This window comes from Carcharodon carcharias, chromosome 3 (assembly GCF_017639515.1).
Source record: "Carcharodon carcharias isolate sCarCar2 chromosome 3, sCarCar2.pri, whole genome shotgun sequence".
NCBI classification, from domain to species: Eukaryota; Metazoa; Chordata; class Chondrichthyes; order Lamniformes; family Lamnidae; genus Carcharodon; species Carcharodon carcharias.
The window spans coordinates 68,290,540-68,316,245 of NC_054469.1; the positions used below are offsets into that span (position 1 = coordinate 68,290,540).

A 25,706-nucleotide genomic window follows, 5' to 3' on the forward strand; every position below is an offset into this window, starting at 1 on the left:
ATGAGCTACATGTCTCCTTGGATGAGGAGGATGTTAAAGGGGATAAATTTGAAGAGGGCAAGGATTCAAATGAGCCAAATGAGGATGCCACTGCATGGGCATGACATGGAAAACGTGCCCGTGATAATCTCATAACAACAAGATTCCAGAAGAAATAAGGTGAAGGCAAGCTGCTACAAGTGCAGTTCCCCTGAGGCGTTGATGCAAGAGAAACAGTAAGACCTTCACTGTCATTTTCAACATCTCAAAAGGTCATCAATCTCAAAATGAGAATGAAGGAAGCATAAGTTACCTTCAACCCTAAAGATGGGATCATCCTTGGAAGCTGCAGTACTATAGGGAGCACATGGATGCTCCAGCACTGCACCAGCACTGAATGTAAACAACTACATGTAGTGCAGCCCTTTCAACCATGGTGCGAAGAAGTCACTGGCCATGGCAGCCTTCAAGAGGCATAAACGCGACTGCATGCATCAAAGCACTCATGCCTGTGTGACAGGAGTTTAGCAAGGCAGCTTGAAGAGGGAAAACATCCGTCAATTGTTATCGCTTGTCTGTCTGAAGATGGGGCTACATCTGGACAGCACCGCCTTTCCAAGTGCCAGCTCTCATGCATGATTAATGCAGAGGCCGCATCTTGATACTGAGCACTAGGATGCCATCGGACATTAGGACACAGTGATCTGTTACATGACAGCATGGACACTAACATTAGCATTGTACTCGCAGGGAGTGATTCAGCAGTACCATCGTGTCATAATTGACAAATACTCATTACCCCGCATTCATTGGAAGCATCCCAAGTTTATGCCCTGCATTGCCATGGTATCCAGGAGAGATGTGGCCCAGTCAGTTTTGATACAGCATTCAATTCTAACTTTGTCCCATTGTAGATACTGATGAGCACTCAGGAGATGTGGCTGAGCATCACTTTCATACCATTATAGTCCTCCACATTTTCCATTTCACAAAGTTCAATACTTCCTATGAACTCCGAGACACTGATTGCATAGTCATGTAATGAAATCCATATCGATTGGCATTCTGTAACCTAACATAGGGATTCCGTCAAGCAGCACTAGGCATCCTTTGAGGAGCAAAGCAACATCCTCAGATGTCATTATTCAGCAGCACCTGAATGAGTGCACACCTCTGACATCACACACTTTAGCAGACATTTCAAATATCACTGAGCGGAAACAACTTCCAGTGTCATGCATGGGGAGAGTGGGAACTAAGAAAGGAATCTTGTTCAGTCTGAAAAGAGTAAACAAAATAACACTGCAGGGAGGTATGAAAGGCTATGGTGTTCAATGACAATTAATACTTAACCAAGCCTCACAGACATAAAATGAAGGTCATTGCCAAGTGCACTTGGGTGAAGAGACTCCTACGTGGCTGCCGATGCATGAAGAACAGACCTTGGTGCTGTAACATCAGGTTAATCACTAACTTTCCAAGAACAATTCTCATGAGGTTACATAATGTGATCCTCAGATGCAAGGCTTACATGTACATTGTCCAACTATCATTTTCAGATAGGAAGTTCCTTTGTTCATGTCGCTGATGTGGAACTAAAGATGATTGACTGAGATGAGATTGAGTGAGACGACATGGAGCTTGAGAGACAAGATGAGAGATAATTGGGGTTGGGAGCTATTTGATCCCCTTGAATGAACGCAGGACAGTGCATCACATCGATAAGCCATTCTGTACCTGCATCTTTGAGGGATAAAAGCAAAATATATTTATAAAGGTGAAAAGTATATACAGTGATTGAAAACCCATGCCACTATTCTGTATTCAGAACTTCATAATTTTTCTTATTCTATCATTACATCTTGATGCAGCCCAACATCTACACCAGTAGTGGTGGCAGTCTGCTGGCTGCTGTGCCCTGTTGTCATGTTCAGGCAGTCCACATCCATATTAAGGTGAGGATAAATGCAGGCCAGCATGCCAAAACTAAGGATGTCAGTGTGATTTAGAAGAATGCACAGCAGACAACGGAGTCATTTCTAAATGGATTCACTGTAGCAGGATGTCACCAGCTGCCTTGTCCCAAGTGCGATTTTTTATTCACCATCGATGTGACACAGAATGTATTGATCTGTTGTCTGAGTTGGATCTCCATGAGGAGCCTTGTCACAGTGAAGGCCTACAGCTACGAGACCACTGAGGATCGACCGAGAGCTCCTGCCTCTTGTAGAGCTGCTGTTGCAACTAGGATGCTGGAGATACACTTGCAAAGGCAGCACCTTCTGACATCTGATGCCAGGACACCCTTCTCCTGTTAGCACCTTGTCTAAACAAGGACACATGCTGCCGAGGGTTCGCCATCCTTCCAAGGATCAGGACAATGTGAGCCCAATGTGTAACTATTCACTCTCATATTGAAGTGCATGGGCAAAATGTGAGGAATAACAATGCTGGTGCTCATGCTGGCCCATGATGGAGGGCACTTGTCCAAGAGGGTATTCACTACAACTTGTCATTCTTCTGGTGGCTATCAGGGCCTCACACACATGCCTTCCTTGGGCCACCCATGCAAGGCCTGTTACCCTGCAGCCTCGGTTTCCATGAACTCATCACCCTCATCCTCTTCGAGGTCCTCCTCATAAGGGAGACATGCAGCTGTTCCATCTCATCATCTGGCGAGTCCTCCCGCCTTAGCTGTGCCAGGTTGTGCAGTGTGCAGCAAACCATCATGATCCATGAGACCCTGTGGGGATTGTTCTGGAGTGCTCCGCCAGATCAGTCCTGGCAACTGAATCACATCTTTAGGATTTCTATGCTGTGCTCCACCAATGCTCGGCTAGTGGTATGAGCCTCGCACCTTCCCTCTGCAGACGTCTCAGGCTGCCTCATGGGTGTCATCAGCTGCTTCTTTTGCGGGTATCCTTTGGTCCCCAAGGAGCCAGCCCTGGGTTCTGTTTGGTCCCTCGAAAATATCTGCGACCTACTCAAAACGTATGAGTCATGGACACTTCCTTGGTATCCCACGCAAACCTGCATCATCAGGTCTGTTATGGTTGCAAATCAGCCGTACATTGAACGAATGGTAGCCTTTTCAGTTTAGTTATTGGAATGCCTGTTGCCAGGGAGCTTTTACAGCCACATGAGTGCAGTCAATAGCACCCTGCACCTGTGGGAATCCGGAAATCTCAGCAAAGTCCAGTGCTTTGGTGTCCTAGCTTTCTTGATCCCTGTTGAAGTTGATATAATTGTGGGCCTTGGCAAAAAGGGCGTCTGTGACCTCATGAATGTATTTGTGCATAGACGCTTGAGAGATCCCACAGAGGTCCCAAGTGGAGCCCTGGAAGGAGCCACTGACGTAGAAGTTCAGAGCAGCCATTACTTTTACAGCCACCAGCAATGGATGCCCTCCTGCGACCCCGTGGCACAAATTCCAGGAGAATATGGCAATTGTGAGTCACCAGATCCTTGGACATGCGGAGCCATCGGCGACACTGGTTCTCGCTCAGCTGCAGATAAGAGATGTGGGTTCTGCAGACCCCGGGTCTTGTGAGCCACCTACACATGACATCTCTGTGAGCCTCATCCCCTGTGTCTATAGGAGGCCCTTAGTTTTGAGGGTGCTGCTCCTCCTTTTGGTGATCCATGTGCCTCTGTCGCAGTCTGTTCTTTCTTTTCTCCTGTCTTTAAGTGATAATTCAGGCAGCAATAAATCCAGGCCCCATCTTCCTGATGGTCTCCTCTCTGCAGTATCAATGAAAAAGAGACAAGCATCAACATTAGTCTCCAAGCGTCCTCTTTCTGTTAATGACTCATCAGTGAATGTGGGTTCCAGGGCTTTGTTCCCACTTCAAAATGTACTCGCCCCTGAAATGATAGCCTGTATGGAGTGTGTATCAAGGCTTCCACTGCCCACAACATGACCAGCTGCTGTGACGTTGCTTTGGCCAGGTGCCTGGATGCACTGCTTTCTGCCCAGGTGCTGGGAGCTTCACTCACTGCACTCTAATACTACACTCTTTGCAATCAACATGAGGATAAATGTCGAGATTCATGAAATTAGATTATTCGAGGGCTCCTGAGGTTTCTATACAGTGACCCGCCCAACACAAACTTTCCAACAGGCTTCTGGAGTTTGTCCTTTCACCCAGTTGTTATGGAGTTTCTTATTACTGGGGAATTTCTATGCTGTGAACAAGGGGTTAAAACAAGGAGATTGATTAGTGCCACTTTGCAGGACTAATCTTGCATGAATGGGCATCATTGCTTGACTTTCCTGATTCCCTGCACTGTCATTGAAAGGCTCTTAAAATGCCTCAGTGGTGCCTGTCTCCTCATTTGGGAATATCACAGCTCAGTCGCATGCCAATTGAATCAGCTCCCCCTCCCCAAGTACATGCAGCTGCCCTCCAATCCGGCTGCACAGCCCTCACCAGCACAGCTTCTCCTCATTTTAATTTTGTGTTGCACCATCGCTGCAGGTTGAAAGATGGTGGCACTGAGCTTTCAATGCTAGGCCAGCTTGGACCCTCCCTGTAAGTATGGAAACCTCACCAATTGTCCCAAAGGAGCTTGAAGTTCAGATTTCTCTCCCTCACAAACCTTTCTATTCACCCCTTGTTTCCCTTGGTTCTGTCGCCCTTCTGGAGCAGGTCTGTTTGTTAGCCCCTGAATATTGTGAAGTGGATGTGCCTGTGGCCCACGTGGACCTCACCAATTCCCAATTTGAGGCCACTTATTCTGTTCAACATATACCTGCTGCACTCTCCTCCCAGTCATGTGTCTGAGTGCAACTTTCCCCACTTGTAACCCCCAGCATAGGCCTGGCCCTGCAACCCCTTCTGCTGCCTGAGGCCACTTGCCCTCCACTTCTCCAATATGGGCCTAGCCCTGCAGCCCCTTCTCCTGCCTGAGTCCACTTGCCCAGTACAGGCCTTGCCCTGCAGCTAATGCAAACCCACTTCTGCCTTACCACTGGTCTGGTAGATACAGACTTGCCTGTAACAACCAGCTGAGAGGCAAGTGGTGCTGCCTGCAAAGCCTGGTGCTGATTCCCACAAGTGCTGCGTGATGCAAGGTAGGCAAACTAACCTCGAAGTCACGAGCAAAGTGCAGGTGCTAGGTGCACGTCACTTATATACTGTTGTAAAGCTCGTTGTTCTAACTGCATGCTGATGTAACTGGATGATCCAGTGTGGGGGATGATTCTGGTGAGGTTACCTCATAATGACATGCAAAAACATTAAAATGGTGTTCCCGATGAGCTGCGATGTGGGAAATGACGGCTGAGCGCACAATCGACGCTGTAAAACTGATTTTTGGTCTTCTCATGATATTCTCTGCTCCCGCCCACCATGGCGCCCGCCTCAAATGGGGCTGGAAAATCCTGCCCACTGAGTTTTCCCAGCACTTGCTTGTTTTTATTAAAGGGGAGAGATTCTCCTGCTTGAACATATGTGGTATTGTGCTGCTTCTGTGATGTACACAGAATTATTTTCTGGGCATGTGCATGCTTGTTTTTTATCCCACAAGCACATTGTTAATTTAATGTTCCCTCTGAGGTCTTTTTGTGTTGAGGTTTTCTTGTGTATCAGTTCTGATGATCAATTAGTAATGGAAGTGATTTTTGATAATCAAGGGGAATTTTTGATTAGAAATGCAAGTTGCAAATGTTTGTGGTTTGTTTGACAAATTCAATTTCCCGCCCCCAATGTCAGCTGTTGTGCATTTTTTATATAGCTCCGCATATTTTAGAGGCTTCTTTAACGCTTGAAGTTGGAAGAGCCTTGAGCCAGTCATTCTTTAATAAGAAGCAGGGAAAGGTATACAGTGACTGAATGGTTTGATTGTGTGGCGGATGAGTGGGACAGGATCCTGCTTGGTGAGAAAGTTTCCCTCTCTGCCCTCCTCCATCCCCCCATGGTTAAATAGCTTTCAGATTCATGCATGAGATTAACAGTTACTGTTGGGATGAACTTCAAGTCAATCAAATAACATTTTCTTGTTTTTTAATGATGTTCGCATGACTTGTAATATTTATAATGCATCAATGGATGTGGATCATACATTTTTCCTTTTTTTGAATGATTCAGCTGCTGACTTCATTCACAAAACAAGAACAAAATGCCTATGCAAAAGCTGGAGCAGTGGCAGAGGAGGCATTGTCAAGTTTCAGAACTGTGGTAGCTTTTGGGGGACAAAAGAAGGAAGTTGACAGGTTGGAATTTTTATTTATTTTCCCAAGAATTGATGACAGCGGGGCGTGTTTGATGGCCCTATAGTTGTGCTTTTGCAATGGAATTTATTGGTATTGTACAGCGCCTGCTTAGGCACCATGTCTAAATGCAGGACATTGATTTTACAAACTTAACTCTATCCCAAACCTTGAAAGATGGAACAGTATTTCAATTATTTTGCCACCTTTATGCTAATCATTTGCTGTCTTTTTGTGTGTCATCTCTCCAGTACACATGAATACATATGAGTGAGAGGCAACTGGTAACCAATATTGCAAAATCTGAATGGAAAGTTTTACTTATCATATGGAGTCCCACCACACTCTGCATGTTTCCATTTGTTAGATACAGTGCTTTCCTGTATGCAAATCGAAAATATATAGGTTAGGATTGACAATCTTACATTTATTACAACTTTAGAAGCAAATTTGGGTGGTAGCAACAAAATGGGCCCGGAACAACATGAGTGGACATATATCACCCAGTTGAGTGTTTTACATGCCTTTTTGAGTGAAGCAGCTGGCGAAATGAGCATTTGTTGGCAATCATCATAAGGACATATTTTAAAAGTAGGCAAAGTGTAGGCTACTGTTAGCTTGCCACTCTTTGGGGTCAATCTTAATCTCAAAGAATGGGTGGGTCAGGGTGGATGGGATGCTAATTTATTTTTAAATCCCAAATCCCTATCAACTCAGCTCCAACCTGTCCAATTCCTGAGTCAAAGGAGACAGGACAGTCTCAGCCCCAGGATTTGGGAGTTGGTAATTTAAATATTTTACTGAGGCTGTCTGCATCTAATTTAACTCCCATCCATTCAAAGGCTCATGAGGTCAGGGATCAGACTACACCCCAGGATCAAGGATTGGATGCCCCGCACCTTTCCTACAAGCTCTTGCACCTATCCAGAGTCATCACTGGCTGACTAGAGGCCAAACGTTGTCAATCAGCCTGACTACAGATTTTATCCGGACTTCCGGATTTCCTGTTTGAAACACCTCCCACCATGTCTCTAAATGTGTTTTTTCTGACTTTATGGGCAGCATTTTCCCCTCGTTGCGGGGGGGGGGGGATTGTGCGGGAGCAGGCGTGAGCAAGCGGGTTCCCAATTGGCACCCCCGGTTGGGGGCATGCTGCCATTTTACGTGGGCGGGGCAATTAAGGCCCGCCCAGCGTGACGTCCGCCCGGAAGCGCTGAGCCCTTCCTGTGCAGGCGGGGGGGATTCCCTGAGTGGGTCTGTGTACTGTTTTGCGCCCACCGAATGGAAATTGTAAATGGCATGGGTGAGGTCGGTACACCCGCCTGACGTCACCCCGCATTAGCCAGTGGGCCCCGCCCCTACTTGCTGACCAGAAAATGCTGCCTATGTCTCATTTCGACCAGAATGAAGGTGGTTGGTTAGAAGAGTTCTCTGTTCGTCATATTGTAAAGATGAACCAAAGTGGTATGGTGGTTGGATTATTTTTCCAGTACCTAATTATATTCACCTTTTTTGAAGGTATCAAAAACATTTATTTGATGCTAAAGACATTGGAATCAACAAGTCTATTGTAATGAGTGTAGCAGTGGGTTTCACCTTCTTAATGATCTATGCATCATATGCTCTGGCATTCTGGTATGGAAGTACCCTCATATTGAATAAAGAGTACACCATTGGAAAAATGCTAACAGTAAGTGACATTTTATATTATGTTAAACACTAAGAAGTGCTAAAAAAAATTCCTTAAAGTTCCTTATCCTGTTTCTGATTCTTTAGTTTGCCTGCCTGTTTCAGCCTCATGGGATACAAATTAGTCTGCACCAATTTGGACTCATTGCTGCATGAGCAACACATGTCCAAAATAGGAAATCCAAGGACTAATTTATTTTGTTCCTCAGGGCAGATGCTGTTATTGGTCATACCTCCACAAGCAAATCAAGATGGAAAGAAGCAATTTAGCATTGCCTGCCTTGATGTTAGTGATCATCTGCTAAGTCCCAGGCGAAGAGATTGTAACTACTGGGTTGGGGTGGGTGATCACGATGCCTGTGAATTTGGTGATCACTCCTGCTCCTCCTAACTGAAGGGTTCTTTCTCAAATGTTCACAACAGCCACAGGGGCCATTGAAGAATTCTGAGAGGACATACCCAAAGCCTGCTCATCAAGAGCTAATTCTGTAAAGGAGTTCGATCTTCAGAAGACATTAAGTGCTTAATTAACACATTCAGCTGTTTTTGGTGTTTGTCTGGGAGTGGCTACAATGTGTGCCTCGCAAATGTAGCAGTGGCACCAACACCAGCAAAGATTTGGTGCAAACCATCCCAGGGCTAAATTAGGCTGTTGTGCAACCAATTTATGTCCAAAAGACAAGTGCAGTGCTTAATGATTTGTACCATTTTTATTTGTCTGAGAGTATGAACAGCATGTAGCCCCTATATCTGTTGACCTAACTGTCGACAAGGATGTGGAGGAAAATGGTCCCAATTAACTTTACCTATGATTTACTTTTTCTGCCTGTGTGTTAGTGCCTCATGTCCACTTGTGAATTTCTCCTGATATCCTGGCTGAGATTGGACCCCATGTGTAGAGAATTATGGATACAAATATCAATATGGGTTACATCTTGCCAGAGTGGACATCTCATTTAACACCAAAGATAAAATGCAACATTTTTAAAATCTCCAACAACAATTAAAACCTGAAGGAATTAGACTTTCTTAGGCAAGGGGGATTAATTGTTAATCATTTATCATTACCATTGTAATTAAAAGAGCACAAACACTTATAATTACTAAACTTGACTTTCTGTGGTCAATTAATGTGCAAATGCAGTAACTTCATGAAATATCATGCAGATATTAAGTGTGTGATGCCATTTTTGTGAAACTAATGGTGGAGCAAATCATCCATCATGCTGTGATGATTCACAGCTCCCAGGTTAAATTCTCAGTAAATTTTATGGTTTGAAACTCACTGCATATAGCTTCACACACTGGGAATTAAAATCAGAAATTCAGGAACAAGATAAGTACACCTGAGCTGCAGCCCACAAACTTCTCATCCACTAAAATTAATGAATGGAAAATTACCCTAATAGTGAATCGGAAACCCAGATTTAGCTCCAGATTTCCTACTATGGGAGCCTACCACAGAAAGCTTTATCCCAGAATCATTATGTTATAAAATCTACCTCTAGAACTTTTAGGCTTACGTTTCTGAATACTTACAAATTTAGTTATCAGTCAGTAATTTGTGCTCTGCCTAAAAGCAGGTCCTTGGCTCATTGCCTGCTGATGCTTCATCCTCTGCCATTTTCTTGGCAGTGGTAGTTTGGCATTTCCTTCTGCTCTCGGGAGCAGAGCGGGGAGGCAGGTCTCAAGGCTACCTCAGCTAGAGTGGGAATCAAACCCACGCTGTCGGCATTATTCTAAACCACACGTTAGATATCCAGCCAACTAAGCTAACCAGCCTCCCTACTTACAAATTAATCTTATTAATATCAGTGGAATAATCTTCTTACCTAAGGAAGGATATACTTGCCATAGAGGGAGTACAATGAAGGTTCACTAGAAACTGATTCTTGGAATGGCCGGATTGTCTTATGAGGAGAGATTGAGGAGACTTGGCATGTATTCAGTAGAGTTTAGAAGAATGAGAGGTGATCTTACTGAAGCATACAAAATTCTTGAAGGGCTCAACAGGCTAGATGCAGGAAGGATGTTTCCTCTGGCTGTAGGGGGTGGGGGGGCTATATCCAACGGGATACAGTCTCAGAATAAGGGGAAGGCCATTTAGGACTGGGATGAGGAGGAATTTCATCACTCAATGGGTGGTAAATCATTGGAATTCTCTACCCCAGGGGGCTGCGAACGCTTAGTCACTGAGTATCTTCAAGACAATGATCAATAAATTTCTAGCTACTAAAGATATCAAGGGATATGGGAAAATGTTATTGTGGTAGAAGATCAGCTATAACCTAACTGAATGGCAGAGCAGATTCAAGGGGCTGAATGGCCTTCTCTTGCTCCTATTTCCTCCTTTCCTATGTTCTTTTCAAGTGAGTGTATTAGCCAAGGAGCTACCAGCCAGGGGTTGTATTATTTGTGCTGTTCAGAGTTTTTGGTGGTGTAAAGTTTTACAATGTAGTGCTTCCAGCACTGACCTCTGTATAAATTGAGAGTTCCAGTGCCAAGAGCACAAATCCGGAATTCACTGTTGGTGAGGCAGTTGGCCCAAAATGTAATGGCCCGTAGGCTGAGCTGCCTGTGGAGGCATTGCAGGTGCCCTGAATATTTAGATGAGGTGTGAAGCTCAAATTTAGGCTGGACTCAGGCATGCACTGCTCATCCAAAAATGGGCCTAGACTGATTTCAACCCTAAGATTTTTAAAGAACAATAATTAGATGATGAAATTCAGACCAGGAACAAACAAATAGCAATGCTAGCATTCTTTTGCCAGTAGCAGCAGCCTTTTTTTAATTTCCATGCTTATTTTTAAATCTTCAGGTGTTCTTTTCAATCCTGATTGGCGCATTTGCCATTGGCCAGACTTCACCAAACATTGAAGCACTCGCCAGTGCAAGAGGAGCAGCATATGTGGTCTTCCAAATCATGGATCAGGTGACCTTATCATTTCATCACAGCACATGTAAACTATTGTACACTGATAAACACTAACTGGAATGAGAGCCTGAGAGAAAGGTCATCAAGCATCAAATTTACATGCACAATATATTTTGCGTGGCCAGGAATCCAGAATGTAAAGATTTATTTTGTACATTTAAGCCCCTAGATCCCTGGATGGATGAAAATTATAGTGAAATTAAAATTGCCCTATTAGACTCCGTTGCACCTGTCAGCTTCTCTGCTCATCTTAATCAACAGTGTTGTCAAGGACAAGTGCTCTGTTTCTTCTAGATGGCCTTGCCTGTGGACAAAGTTTGAAACCAGTTATAGAGTAACCAGTTGGTGCCTTTAGTAATAGTGTTCTGTTCACCAGCACTGTTCACAATTAAGTGCAGGATTCTTAAAAGGCTTACGGTCCAGGCTGGAGTTGGGCGGGTGCGTAATTTGGCACTGCCACCTCCATGCTGGTTTCTACCAGAAACCCCGCCCTGAGCCAGTTTGAATGAGAGTGAATCATGGACAGCAATCGATGGGCAGCCAGTGAAGCCAACTGTGGAATATTAAGGGTTCTGTAATTCTGATGAAGAGTCATACAGACTCGAAACGTTAACTCTGTCTTCCTCTCCACAGATCTGTCAGAGCTGCTGAGCTTTTCCAGCTATTTTTGCTTTTATTTCAGATTTCCAGCATCCGCAGTATTTTGCTTTTATCGATGGAATTTAAGGGGCCCATTAAGGCCTCATTCCTGTGCCAACTGGCATTTTCAGTCAGCAATGTGGGCAACTTACATTGACCTGGAGAGGGGGAGAGGGGCCCCAAGGGTCACGTGAGGGACGCGCCTTCCTTTCAGACCTGTGGTGGCTGCTAGGCCCCAAGTGCAGTTGCTGGCCCTTCCCTGCTATTTGTCTGTTCCTGAACTGAATTTTATCATTTAACTATTGTTCTTAATGTTCTTTAAAAATTTTAGGGTTGAAATTAGCCTAGGCCCATTTTTGGATGAGCAGTGCGTGCAGGAAGAGAGAGGCCCGAAGCCAGCCTAAATTTGGGCTTCAGACCTCATCTAAAGATTCAGGGCACCTGCAATGTCTCCACGTGCAGCTCACCCTACAGGGGCATTAAATTTTGGAAAATAATATTTGTAGTAATTTTATTTTTTTGTGGGAATACTTCAATTCACAATGTATTTCTTGCAAAATAATTTCTAAATAAGGGAAATACAAATAACTACTTCTGCTGAGTAAACACAAAGATCTGTTCAAAAACCAAATACACATAGAAGGGATGAAATAGAGATGTAATGAAAAGTTATTTAAAGGCTTAATAATTCCAAAATTGCATTAACTAATACCTCCTTATCACAAAATAAAGAAGCTTAAGAAACATTAATTTTTAATAATCATAATTTTATGAACTATTTACCTTTTTGGAAATATCTAAACCACCTAATCTGAATGTTTAATAATAAACAGTAGATATTGTTGAGATATTCTGGCTGAAATTTTCTAGGCACTTTGGTGCTGGGCTGTGAGGCACAAAGGTTGGCAAAATGGCACTGGAAAGTGTTGGGGGGGGTCTGATGTCTTCTTGCCACCTTGCCATTTTGCCAACGGCATAGAAGTTGGCAGATGAGCCACCCACCAAGAAACTTTTTGAGCCACGGATGATTAAGGGCCCCTTCCCACCTCCATAGGGTTTTTGACTGTGTTGGGGGGGCTGCCATTATGTGGGGAAACCTTGTGTCCAAGTGGGCTCCAGTGCGAGGGACTCTTTACTCGTACTCTGTGACCCTGGAGGGTTCTCCTGGCAGCAATGGCTGCCTCTCATGGAAATGTCGCCACCAGCGCTCAGGGATGCTCCCCCTCTCCTGATCGCCAGGGCCTTCCTACTTTGTCCCAATGTTCCCAATCCCACTTAGCTGTCTTCGAGGGCGCCTGAGCATTGAGCTGCCCTCTCTTTACAGTTGCAGCCTCAGCAATGGCCACCTCTGGGGCTGTTTCATGTTCAAGGCCAGCTGTAATACTTCAGTGTGTACTCAGTGAGAGCTTTTATTTAACTGACCTAAGATGTCTGCCCTCAGAGGCAGAGTGCCTCATGGTAGAATCACATCACTACAGCAAGCCAGCTAGTCAATACAGCATTGCATTTCCAAAACCCAAACATCCCCCTTTTCACAGAAAAATAACATGCACAGCCCTTTTCATATTAAAAAAATCCCCTTTTTCATATTAAAAGGAAGATAGAACATCATTTTTCCCAGTGAACAGAAGACACATTTGCCTGCGCAATCATGTGTGAATGTGAATTGCCCAAATTACCCACTATATACTGTCCGTTCTCTTGCACTAATGACTGTTTGGTCTACTGGTCAGACTCTGCACATGCATTGCAAACATGGGGCAGAATTTTCCATTTATGAGACTAAGTGCAGTGACGGGCAGTTTCGGTAGCGCCCATCCCGCTGGCTGGAATGGCGGGAACTCATGCCTGATTCCACACTTGGAGGATCATTAATTATTTACAGGCGAGTATCAGGTCAAATCAACTGGTGGGCTGGGAGCTGATTCGTCCACCTGCTGTCAGCAGACTCCCCAACCCCTGAGCACCATCTGCAAGGCACAAGTCAGGAGTGTGTTGGAATACTCCTCTCTTGCCTGGACGAGTGCAGCTCCCACAACACTCAAGAGGTTTGACACCATCCAGGACAAAGCTGCCCACTTGATTGGCACCACATCCACAAACATTCACTCCCTCCACCACTGACCCACAGTAGCAGCAGTGTGTACCATCTACAAGATGCACTGCAGAAACTCACCAAGGCTCCTTAGACAGCATCTTCCAAACCCACAACCACTACCATCGAGAAGGACAAGGGCAACTGATACATGAGAACACCACCTGGAAGTTCCCCTCCAGGTCACTCACCATCCTGACTTGGAAATATATCGCTGTTCCTTCACAATCGCTGGATCAAAATTCTGGAACTCCCTTCCGAAGAGTACTGTGGGTGTACCTACACCACGTGGACTGCAGCGGTTCAAGAAGTCAGCTCAGCACCAGCTTCTGAAGGGCAACTAGGGTTGGACAATAAATGCTGGCCCAGCCAGCGAAGTCCTCATCCCGTGAATGAATAAAAAGTACGCTGGCAGGGTCAAAGGTCCGGGCCACACATTTAAAGGCTGGTCCAACACATAATCTCACTCTCTTCAGCCTATCTGTCTTGCAGCCAGAAGAAGAAGGCTGAAGGCCTCAAGAAGAAGGCAACACCCTGCTTCACCCACCAGGCCCTCCAGGTCTTGATCAGAAGGTTGCAGGTGCACAGGCAAGTTCTGTATTCCAGGGATGGCTGCAGAAAGAGCAGCAGCCTCACTTTTCTGGCCTGGGGGGCTGTCGGGGAGCAGATCAGCCTGGCTGGCAACCATGCCCGAAATGCCATCCAGTGCAGGAAGAGGATGAATGATCTCATCCGCTCCACCAGTGTAAGTCATCCTTCAACTCCCTTCCATATCAAACTCTCATCATGACATCATGCATTCTAACAGCTACTCTCTTCAGGGGTCTCATGCAACCATTAGCGGGGGACACATATCAACACTCATTCTCTCACCGAGATTTTCACATCACCCCCATCCCATCTATCATGTTGCTCACACTCCATCCTCTGGCCCTTTTGGGGAGGACTCACTACACACAGGGGACATGCATCTCATCCAGCCTCTGCTCCATCCCTTCTCATCACATGCCTTTAGTCTTCATACAGGCCAAGCTAGCGCACAACAGGCACGAGAGAGCACAGGCCGGGGAAGGGGCGGCCAACATCATTGCCCTCACTGAGTTTGAGGAGGCTGCAGCCAAGCTGGCCGGGGAGGACAGGGATCACTCCTGTGGGGAAGGGGAGATCGGCCTCTCCCAGCAACCTGGAATCGATTACTGATCAATCACCTCTTCAAATCCTGACATTCACAGTGCGTCACATGCAGTCTTAAATAGCTCATGCTCATTGACTGAAACTTTATTTTCTATTTTCTAAGCACAGGAAGACTGAGGCCCCTAAGCCAGTCGAGCACCAGTCCAAGCCCCCAGACCACATCTGAAGAGGAAGCTCTGGAAGAACCATCACAGTGTTCCCACTCATCCTCCACCAGCTCAGAGAGATACACGTTGGTGAAGCACAGATGTATATTAGGCTCGGACTCACTTTCTGGGGAACACCTCACTATCACGTCCCTGCAGCAGTCGGAGGCAGTGACAGCGCAGGTCTCCGGCACTTGGAGGGCTGCTGGAGACCAGCTACCCGCTCAGTCCGAATTGGATGATGACCCTCTGGAAGCGACCAATAAATCAATGCTGGAGATGCAACAACAGGTGGCAGAACATCAGGCAGAGATTTTACAGTCACTCAGCAGACTAGAGTGAATGCTGGAGGAGTCCGTCAGGTTCTGTCTGATGTGGTGGCGCTGACATGCGAGCACCTCATGGTCACCATGGGAAGGCTGGCAACCGCCATGGAGACTTTTTTCCCACAGGCCTTGCCGGATTTCAGTTCGACCCTGCACTCCATGACCACACTCCCTGCTGGGCACCATCAGGATGTAGGCTACATCGGGGCGAAACACCTTGACCTCCCTCCAGGGGCACCATCTCCTGCAGGAATCAGGGTGGGGCCCTCAGGCACCCACAGGGAAGATGAGCATCAGCCGGACGCCCCGGTGGCCTCCTCTCAGGACACTCCAAAGGTGTGCAGCCACTCACAGCCCCCTCTGCCTGTGACCCCATCCACTCCAGCTTTTCAGGCCGCCGAGGGTGCTTCTGCCCCTGAGTAAGCGACCCATATCAGGCCTGGGCCCTCCAGGCCTCAGGTCACCAGAGGATGTCTGCCAAGGTCATCACAGACATAGACATCAGGATATAGCAGTCAGCAGGCTGCCTCCACCTCTGCTGCGGATGTCGGGGCTGCATCCAGTGTAGTGGAAGAGTGAGAAAAGTTAAAAATTGATGTCACTTTTGGGTCATGGCTGTGCTAGACATGTAAAGAACTTGCACTTTTGTTAATACATTTGATGGTTATGTGAATATTTTGGGCAACTGAGGGTGCTATGATTTTGTTCTTTGGAATCCTCTTATTTTGCGGTTTAGCCTTCCTCCCACTCAGTGTCCCACTGTGAGATTCACATTCCTGTGATGTCAACCTCAGCTAAATAGTCTCCACACCCTTGCATGATGTCAGGGAGATGTGTTTAAATCTTTATTGGAAATGTGTGATGTAAGCATTTCTTACCCATCTTCCTCAAGGAACACCATGGAGTGAGGGCAGCTCAACAGCATTGATATTCTAGCAGCATTTGTGCCTCCTAAGTGGTAGTGGCAGAAAAAAAGACACGCATGGGAGGAGGAGATCCCTTGGCATGTCCACACCTCAGTCACAGCACTGTTTGCATCATTGGATAGCGGCGAAGGCTTCAAGTCTTCCCTCACATCGTTCTTGTTCCTAAGTGGGTTCTCAGTTCCCAGAGTGAGCTCACCCACAGGGCCCCATGGACCAAAGCAAAGATCATGACCTGGTGGTTCATGAGACCAGGACGAGCAGCTGTGAATCCGGGACTCATTCCAGCTGCAAATGGGTGGACTTCCCCTGAGATGAAAGTAAATGGAATTGAGGGCTAGGAGAGATGTGGCCATATGCCCTCACTTAACATTACTCTTCCTGGAACCTGTCAGCAATTAGTGTATCACGGGCATGTCGTCCTTCCTCCATGGCCTGATCATGCTCATACTGACCCTCGGCAGCCTCTTCAGGTTCCTGGGCCTCCGGATCTTCATTGTCCAATGAGCTCTTATCCTCCACCAGTTCATCCTCTAGCACCCCTTTGCATAGCCAGGTTGTGAAGGGCGCAACACACTGGGATTATGTGGGAAACCCTATCGGGAGGGTATTGGAGTGAGCCACCTGAACAGTCCAGGCATCTGAAGTGTGTCTTCAGAAGCCCTATGGTCTGTTCTATAAGGGAGCGTGTGGAGCTGTGAGTAGCATTGTACCTATCCTCGGAAGGCTCTGAGGGTGATACACCGGTGTCATCAGCCAGCAATTCAGTGGGTACCCCTCATCCCCAAGCACCATCCCTGCAGACATAATGGCCCCTCGAAAATCTCAGGCACCTGGGAGTGACTCAGGATGTAAAAGTCATGACAAAACCCAGGGTACCGTGCACAAATATTCATTATGTGCTTCTAATGATCACACACCAATTGTACATTGATGGAATGATAGCCCTTGTGGTTTATAAACATTAGGGGCTGCTGCCATGGAGCCCGTATAGTCACATGGGTGCAGTCTATTGCATCTTCCACTCTTTTTGGAAGCCTGAGATGGCAGCAAAGCCGGTGAATCTTGCAGCCTGGCAATCTTCATCCAGAGCAAACCTGACATAATGATGGGCCTTCCTGTAAAGGGCATCTGTGGACTGAGAGATACCACACAGGTCACTCGTCGATCCGTGGAAAGACCTGGAGGCAAATAAATGTAGCGCTGCGATCACCTTCAAAGCCACTGGCAGTGGATACCCTCCAACTCCATGTGGTATCAGATCTTCACAAAGAACGTGGCATATGTGATGTACCAGAGCTCAGTACAAGCGCAGATATGCACAGCATTGCCTCTCACTCATTTGTAATTAGGAAATAAACCCTAGGTCTGCTGAATCGCTCCCATTGTCTGGGTTTCTCCTCCTGACCTTCCTGTTCATTCTGTGGCTCCGCCTCTCATGTCACTCTTGCTGGAGCTGTGTGGAGTCATCTCTCCCTCCTTTACCTCTTCCATTGCATTAGGACCCTGATAAAGGCAGCATTGAGCACTGGATCCATATGTGCTTTTGCCTTCGCTCTGAAAGGAAACATTGAAGACATTAATGATTCAAGGGGCAAGAAAGTGAAGCTCATAAGATGAAGCATATGGAAACTTTAGGGGTCTATAGATTTTCCTGCCCTACTTGCATGGTGGCTGATGCCAGCTTGTCCCTGAGGCACTAGCACACACATTGAGGTGACCAAGGTAGTATTGCAGAAATGTAACATCTTGAGCCCTGCGCGGATTGCTAAAGTTTAATTGAGATGAGTGACCCAACCTCGCTCTGTGCTCCAATCATGATGTGGCATATTAATTAGCAATCATTTTTTAAAATTAATTTATGGATGTGGGCATCGTTGGCTAGCCCAACATTTATTGCCCATCCCTAATTGCCCTTGAGAAAGTGGTGGTGAGCTGCCTTCTTGAACTGCTGCAGTATCTGTGGTGTAGGTACACCCACAGTGCTGTTGGAGAGGGAGTTCCAGGATTTTGACCCAGCGACAGTGAAGGAACGGCGATATACTTCCAAGTCAGGATGGTGAGTGGCTTGGAGGGGAACTTCCAGGTGCTGGTGTTCCATGTGTCTGCTGTGAGTGGATGCCCTATGGCTCATTAGGAATGTCAAATCTGGTGAACAGGTGACAGGCCTTCATTGATGAAATGTCATATATGATAAAGTTGTGCCTCCATCACTATGCATTCCTAAATTCTATTTCCTGTGTGTTACTCTTGAAATACAGTGACTGTGATGTGAAGTCATTGAATTCTGAGTAGCCCTTTAACAATGCTAATGAAGCCATGGGTTTCAGTGGATTTCATTGCATGGAGGTCTTACTCCATTCTTTCTAAGCTGACTCCTGTTCACTCCTGGAAACAAGAAGTTAGGGGGTGAGCCCAAAAAGGCCCCCTTGTTTTTCCCTTCCCCCTCACTGCCATTACACAACCTTCCTTCCCCATTGACCACCTTGTGTTTTCAAGGTGGTCAATGTTCACCAGATTTGACATTCCTAATGAGCCAAAGGGCATCCACTCACAGCAGACACATGGAACACCAGCACCTGGAAGTTCCCCTCTAAGCCACTCACCATCCTGACTTGGAATTATATCGTCGTTCCTTCACTGTCGCTGAGTCAAAATCCTGGAACTCCCTCTTCAACAGCACTGTGCCTACATTTACCCCACTCTCGCCTCACAGCCCACCCCTGGTTGAAGTTTCTGAAAGTGGAGGCCTGCATGAGTGCCACAGCACAGCAGTGTTCTTCGGGACAGTGTAGGTAAAGAGTAGGAGCAGATCAACCCTACAGCCCCAACAGAGTGGCATTCATCGCAAACGACCAGTGCAGGGCTATGGCAGGTAGGCTAGGTATGTTCCACTCACCTCAAAGTTACCAGTGAATTGAGGTCTGATGTGTTCACACCACCCCTTTTCAAACGGGTTTGAGGCTGATGTAATTTTCCGCTGGCATGACGCAAGATTGGAAGGCCTGGCAAGATTCTAGCAAGCAGCTGTTTTAATGAGCATTCATGAGATGTTAATGAATGCAAATGGCACTAATCGGAGGGATAACTGACCTACCATAATCCCACCATCAGGAGATTTGGAAGCTGTTTTTACGCCAGCAGAATTCTGACTTCTTGTCTGCCGCTGGACACTCTGCTCCTGCCTGCCATGAAACGGGCGGGATGCAAAAATCCCACCCATAGTCTTTAAACCATGCAGGACTCTTAATGGAACACGTGCACATTGACATTGGCTGTCTGGGTGATGTTCCTTATCTGGAGAGTGTCGTTCCTGTGAAACTTGTTGCCTTGGTGACTGTTGGTGTTCCATTGCTGTTATTGGAGATTCATAGACTTTGGGATTGATGATAGTCTGTACTCAGTACAGCTGATGAAATCCCTTCTTCCTGTTGCCCAATTGCTGTGAAGCAACACTTTGTTAGTTGTCCTGATATGCCTGCTGTTGTGCTAGTATATTCATTCGTTCACTTCCACCACGTATGACCAAGGTGACAATTTCTCTACTCGTGTACCAAGTTTTCATGTGGGCTGACTCCTGTTGAGAGCGTTGAAGGTTTGCTCCCTGATTAGCTCTCCAGTGCTCAGCTCTGGTGATTGATTTGGCAGTCTTGTCAAAATGAAATTTGGCTTTCTGTCATTTCACCTTGATTTTTTCACTCACCTAGATAGGACAACTTTCCTGTAGAGCTGCTTCATTTACCTTCAGCTCATGCATTTCATTACACAGACATGGTTGGCAACCGTTTTGCGGTTCACTTGAATATTGTCTCCCATTCTTTGGGGTCTTCTGTCTCCCTCGCTCTGGATTCTTTTGTTGCACTTTCTTTGTTGGCACATGCAGGGTTACCAACCCAAGCTTTAGATTTGCTCCAGCTGAGATCAGTGGCTGTTGCGTCCCATCTAGGATGTGGAACTCCAGATCTTCCTTCTTGTCATTGCATTGGGCTGTCAGACTAATTTGTCCTCTTGGTATCAGTTTTGTGCCATCCTATAGCATCAGTCTTACTTTCAAGGGCTTCATTTTTGGATCGCCATGTTGAGCCACTTTGCACAGGTCTGTGAAGGTCATAATGTTGCATGATGCACCTCTGTCTATCTGATACTTCTTGTTTCCTTGATACTTTCCCTCTGGGGTCATCATTGTAACAGTCACAAACCATTTGTCAACTATGGGCTTGACTGAACCAACATGTTGTATAGTGTATAGTTCTTCTTCAGACTCGTCTGCTGATATCTCTCCAGTGGCCATCTGTATAGGCTTGTTTTTAATTTCTCCTGGTTAAACACTTGTGTGCAAAATGATTTTGCTTCTTGCAGTTAAACACTGCTTTCCCCATGCTGGGCAATTCTTCTTTTTCCACGCATGCTGTCCTCTGCAGTATTTGCATCCTGCCCTTTGTCAGCTCTTTTGGCTTGAACTGTCGTTCAGCATAATTTATCTTCTAATCTGCTCTACCATACATATGCTCTAGCTGTTTTTTCACAACTTCTGCATTTCAACATACGTCTATCGCTTTCTTCAGCGTCAGTTTCTCATCTTTCAGCAGACTTGCTCTCACTGAGGGGTCTCTCACACCTAAGACCAATCTATCTTTAATCAGATCATCTTTTAGCTGTCTGAATTCACGTGATTCTGCTAGCTGCGTTACTGCCGTGACATACCATTCAATGGTCCCGTTTTCACTCTAGTGTTGAATACATAATGTTCATATGTAACATTCACTTGGGGTTCAAAATGTGCAATCAACACTTTCAAAACCTCTGTTTTTTCTTTGCTCATCTGTTAGGTTGAGGGTGGCATACACTTTGTAGCAGTCCCTCCCCAGCAGTGTTAGGAGTGTGGCTACTCTTATCAGTTCAGGCGTGTTAACTAAGCCTATTGCAATCATATAATGACGCCATTTTTAAAATTCATTCATGGGATGTGGGTGTCGCTGGCTAGGTTAGCATTTATTGCCCATCCCTAATTGCTCTTGTTTAGAGGGCATTTAAGAGTCAACCACATTGTTGTGTGTCTGGAGTCACATGTGGGCCAAACCAGGTAAGGATGGCAGGTTTCCTTCCCTAAAGGACGTTTGTGAGCCAGATGGATTTTTACGATAATCGGCAATGGTTTTGTGGTCATTATCAGACTTTTAATTCCAGATTTTTATTGAATTCAAATTTCACCATCTGCCATGAATTTAAACCCGGGTCCCTAGAGCAATAAGATAAAAGCAAAATACTGCGGATGCTGGAAATCTGAAACAAAAACAAAAAATGCTGGACAAACTCAGCAGGTCTGATAGCATCTGTGGAGAGAAAGACAGAGTTAACGTTTCAAGTTGAAACTCTGTCTTTCTCTCCACAGATGCTGTCAGACCTGCTGAGTTTTTTTCAGTGCTTTTTGTTTTTGTCCCCAGAGCAATACCCTGGGTCTCTGAAATACTAGTCCAGTTACAATACCACTATGCCACCACCTGTCCCCTAGTATTCTCCTTACATTGTAAGTGGAAAAACTACCGGTTTTGCCATGCCTTATTTTTTCCAATTGGATTGGAGATGGGATTGGAAAATTTACTGCAGCCATTTTTACTCACTCAGTAATTTACTTGCAGCCTCTCTCTGTATTTCCTTTGTCCTTTTTCTCTGCAGCCAGTTTTCACTTGCAGCCGGTGTGTGCTTTTCTTCTGTCCCTTTCTCAGCAGCTTTTTGCAGATTTGTGCTGTCCTGTGTGCCTTTCTGAGCAGTCTCACTTGCAGCCTTGGTCTGTTTTATTTTGTTCTTTTCAGCAGCTTTTTTGCAGACTTGAACCTTTCTGGGGAGAATTTTCTGCCTCAAGGAGATTAAGTGCAGTTGTAAGGTTGGAAAAAAAGAAAAAATAAAATTATTCAAACATGTCCCCTCATGTGACATGTTTATGAATTTTCAAAAAATTTTATATTTAATTAATAAAACCATGAAACGTTAACCTGCCTGTGGATGAGGTTTCATGCAAAATGCGAAGGCCGCTTGGGCTCTTCGCCTGCCCGCCAAACTTAAGGTTGGATGGCAGCCCTGTCAATATGTTTAATTGGTTGATTAATGGCCTTAACAGGCCTTTGACAGTTTGGTGGGCGCACAGCCGACTCCGGTGCATGCCCGCTGAATGGAAGATCGGAATGACGCGTGGTGACTTCGGGACACACGCTTGACGTCACTGCACGTCATTGTACATGTCGGCGTGCGGGGCCCGCTAACGCATGCCGAAGAGAAAATTCTCTCCTTTGTGTTCCTGGGTTCTCAGTGTCTTCTCTGCTCATTTTGCAGGGCTCACAAATCTATTTTTGCTTCACCTCTGACACCATGTTTCATGTGTAATGACAGCTGTACTTCCTCAGCATGTACTTGTGAGAGTTTTTATTGAACTGGCCTAAGATGTCTGCCCCCAGAGGCAGAGTGCCTGATGGCAGAGTCACATGACTATGGCAAACCAGTTAGTCAGTACAGCATTGCTGAGGCTGCTGAGCTGCAAGCCCTCTGATTGGGCCAGCATCTCTTGGGACAGGATGCCATCCTTAATTAATGTCCACAAAATCTAGCCCTCTGTATTTTACCTGCTATATGCAGTTACATGCTGTATTTTGCCTTCTCTGAAATTACTCATTTTCATCATAGCATTTAATTCCATGGCCTTAATCTTTAACTATCTTTATAAATGCCTCAGCCTTACAATTCTTCCTCCCCCACCAAATTTTGCAATTTCTAGGAATCTAGCCCCTCTACGCATCCATCCCTCCCTTTGTCCCACTATTAACAGTCATAACTTCAATTGCTTAGTTTCATACCTAAATCCCCCCTGTTCTTTGTGATTCTCTCCTTTCCCTTCTTAATCTCCACTTCCTTGCTTCAATGTGGATTTTCTTTATGCCTCTGTGAACCTTCTTGGGACGCTTTTCTATATTTCTATATACTGTGTAAATGCAACTTTTTGGCATTTACTCAGCTACTACTGGCAATTTTATATGGGACAATATGATCTTATTTAATTTTGCTGATTTTTCTTTATCATACTACAGGAACCATTAATTGATAGTTTTTCAGCAAATGGACATAAACCTAGTCAAATTAAAGGAGATGTGGAATTTATAAATGTGCACTTCAAATACCCTTCACAGCCCGATGTTGAGGTAGGACTCATTCTAATTCTTCAGATACAAAGATTGCAGTGCTTTGTTTTTTATGTATTAAGAGTTTTTACTCAATTTACTCAAATTAACCCATTAAAAGGATACTTGCATTTACATTAAGTAATATTACATCTATGAAAATCTTAAAGCACTTTGCAAAGATTTCTTATGAAAGGTGTTGGCCCTGATTGGCGATGGGCTGGGAGTCGGGAGGGCCGGCAAAATGGCGCAGGAAGATGCCTGGGTTTTGGGAGGGTGGGTGGTGGTGGGGTGCTTCCTGATATCTTCCCACTGCCATGCCATGTTGCCAGCAGCGGGAAGGTTGGCGGTTTTGATGCCTGTCAGGACTTAGCCACTCAAGTGGCTAATTAAGGGTCACTTCCTTCCTCTCTGGACATTTTGCCTAAGCCAGGAGAGCCTTCTGGGGAGACCAGTGGGCTCTCGGGGTGGTGGGGCAGGTTGGGGGGACCATCCTATATCATCAATCCTGGCCCATGAAGGTGCCTCCCAGTATCACTGGCTGCCCCCATTCCCAAATTCCCAGGACATCCCCTCAATTGCTAGGTCCACGAGTGGTTTGAGTCTGGAATGCACTGCCTGTAAGTGTGGTGGAAGCAGGTTCAATCGAGGCATTCAAGAGGGGATTAGATGATTATTTGAATAGAAACAACGTGCAGGGGTACGGGGTAAAAGCTGAGCAATGCCACTAGGTCATAATGCTCCTTCGGAGAGCCACTGTAGATACAATGAGCCAAATGGCCTCCTTCTGTGCCATTAAGATTCTGTGATTCTGTGATCCTTGCCTGGCCCCAGCTTCCACCAACAATATTTAACTCTCTTTGAGGGCATCCAGTCATTGAGGCAGCTTCTGCCTGCAGCTGCAGCCTCAACAATGGCCACTGCTAGTGGTAGCACTGCTGGCCGGCAGCTCTTGGGGGCAGTCAAACGCCCTTGATTGGGTTGAGGCCACTTTAATTAATCGCTGCCAGCAAAATACAGCCCTTCATCCTGCCACTGGATGAAGACAAACAGAGCCGCCTCCTACTTTCAGCCATAACTACAGGACTCCTGACACCTCAGGAAAATTTAACCCAGTAACTCTGTTCCTCTTTTTACAGATGCTGGCTGACCTGCTGTGTATCTCTAATGTTTTCTGTTTTTATTTCTGGTTAAAGTACATTGGTACTCTGCTATCAGCCTTAAGTTCGTGACCTTTTCCCCTTGACTGAAAAAAATTGCACAGTCCTGTCTAACTACTCCTTAATTTTCAGAACAGAAATAAAATATTGTTACACAAACCTTTAAATGTTAAAACCAAATGGTACCTTATTTCTTTTTCCTTCTCTATTGTTTTATGGCAGATATTGAAAGGACTGCACCTGAAGTTGAAAAGCGGGCAAACAATTGCTCTAGTTGGCAGCAGTGGCTGTGGAAAGAGCACCACCATCCAGCTTCTACAGAGATTCTATGACCCTGCAGATGGAATGGTAAAGAATTTGACAACATACTGTGAAAATAAAGTAGCTAAACCGCCAAATGGGCTTTAGCAGCAAAACCTAGGGGCTCCAAAACCATGGTATTCTTAGCAAACAGATTTTAATGTGCAGCAAGTTTCCAACAGGAAACCATGGTGGTGGGTAACTTACCCTCTGGCCATAGGAGAACGAGAACATGACAATTTGAACTTATGGGTGGGACAAGTCATGGGACAGCATTCTTTTTGTCTGATGATTGAGGTAAGAGCTGCAGGTCTACAGACAAACTCCCGCATGCAGAAAATAGTGTACAGTTCCTGTGCATCCATAAGATGAAGTGCAAGGGCATGATTTGAAACAAATGAACATGGAAGGAAAGCAAAGGGTATTGAGATAATACGTCAAGAGTGACATATAGTATACGTAAGACATAAGAAATTGGAGCTATAGTAGGCCATTCAACCCTTCGAGCCCGGTCCACCTTTCAATGAAATCATGGCTGATCATCTGCTTCAACACCATTTTCCTGCACCATCCCTGCACCTGTATCCTTTGATGTTTTTATTATGTTGAAATCTATTGACCTCAGTCTTGAACATACTCAATGACTGAGCCTCCTTAGCCACCTGGGGTAGAGAATTCCAAAGATTCCCCACCCTCCAAGTGAAGAAATTTCTCCTCACCTCAGTCATAAATGGCCAGCACCTTATTCTGAGACTTGTTCCCTGGTTCTAGACCAGCCCCACTCCCTCCCCAGCCAAGGGAAACACCCTTCCTGCACCTACCGTGTCGAGCCCTGTAACAATGTTGTGTGTTTGAATGAGATCACCTCTCATTCTTCTAAACTTCAGAGAATAAAGGCCCAGTCTATTTCATCTTTCCTCATAGGACAATCCCTCCATCC

The 25,706-nt window shown here is 45.6% G+C and overlaps 1 protein-coding gene across 2 annotated transcripts in view; it reads left to right on the plus strand.

The window, feature by feature from the left end:
- The window catches only part of abcb4 (ATP-binding cassette, sub-family B (MDR/TAP), member 4), a 290,570-nt gene that overhangs the window by 208,507 nt on the left and 56,357 nt on the right, over positions 1 to 25,706 (plus strand). For both annotated transcript variants that reach the window (XM_041183581.1, XM_041183582.1), the window contains 5 exons: positions 6,069 to 6,193; positions 7,709 to 7,880; positions 10,698 to 10,811; positions 23,217 to 23,327; positions 24,689 to 24,814. In XM_041183581.1, the coding sequence (XP_041039515.1) occupies positions 6,069 to 6,193; positions 7,709 to 7,880; positions 10,698 to 10,811; positions 23,217 to 23,327; positions 24,689 to 24,814 (648 nt within the window). The remainder of the gene's footprint in view (positions 1 to 6,068; positions 6,194 to 7,708; positions 7,881 to 10,697; positions 10,812 to 23,216; positions 23,328 to 24,688; positions 24,815 to 25,706) is intronic.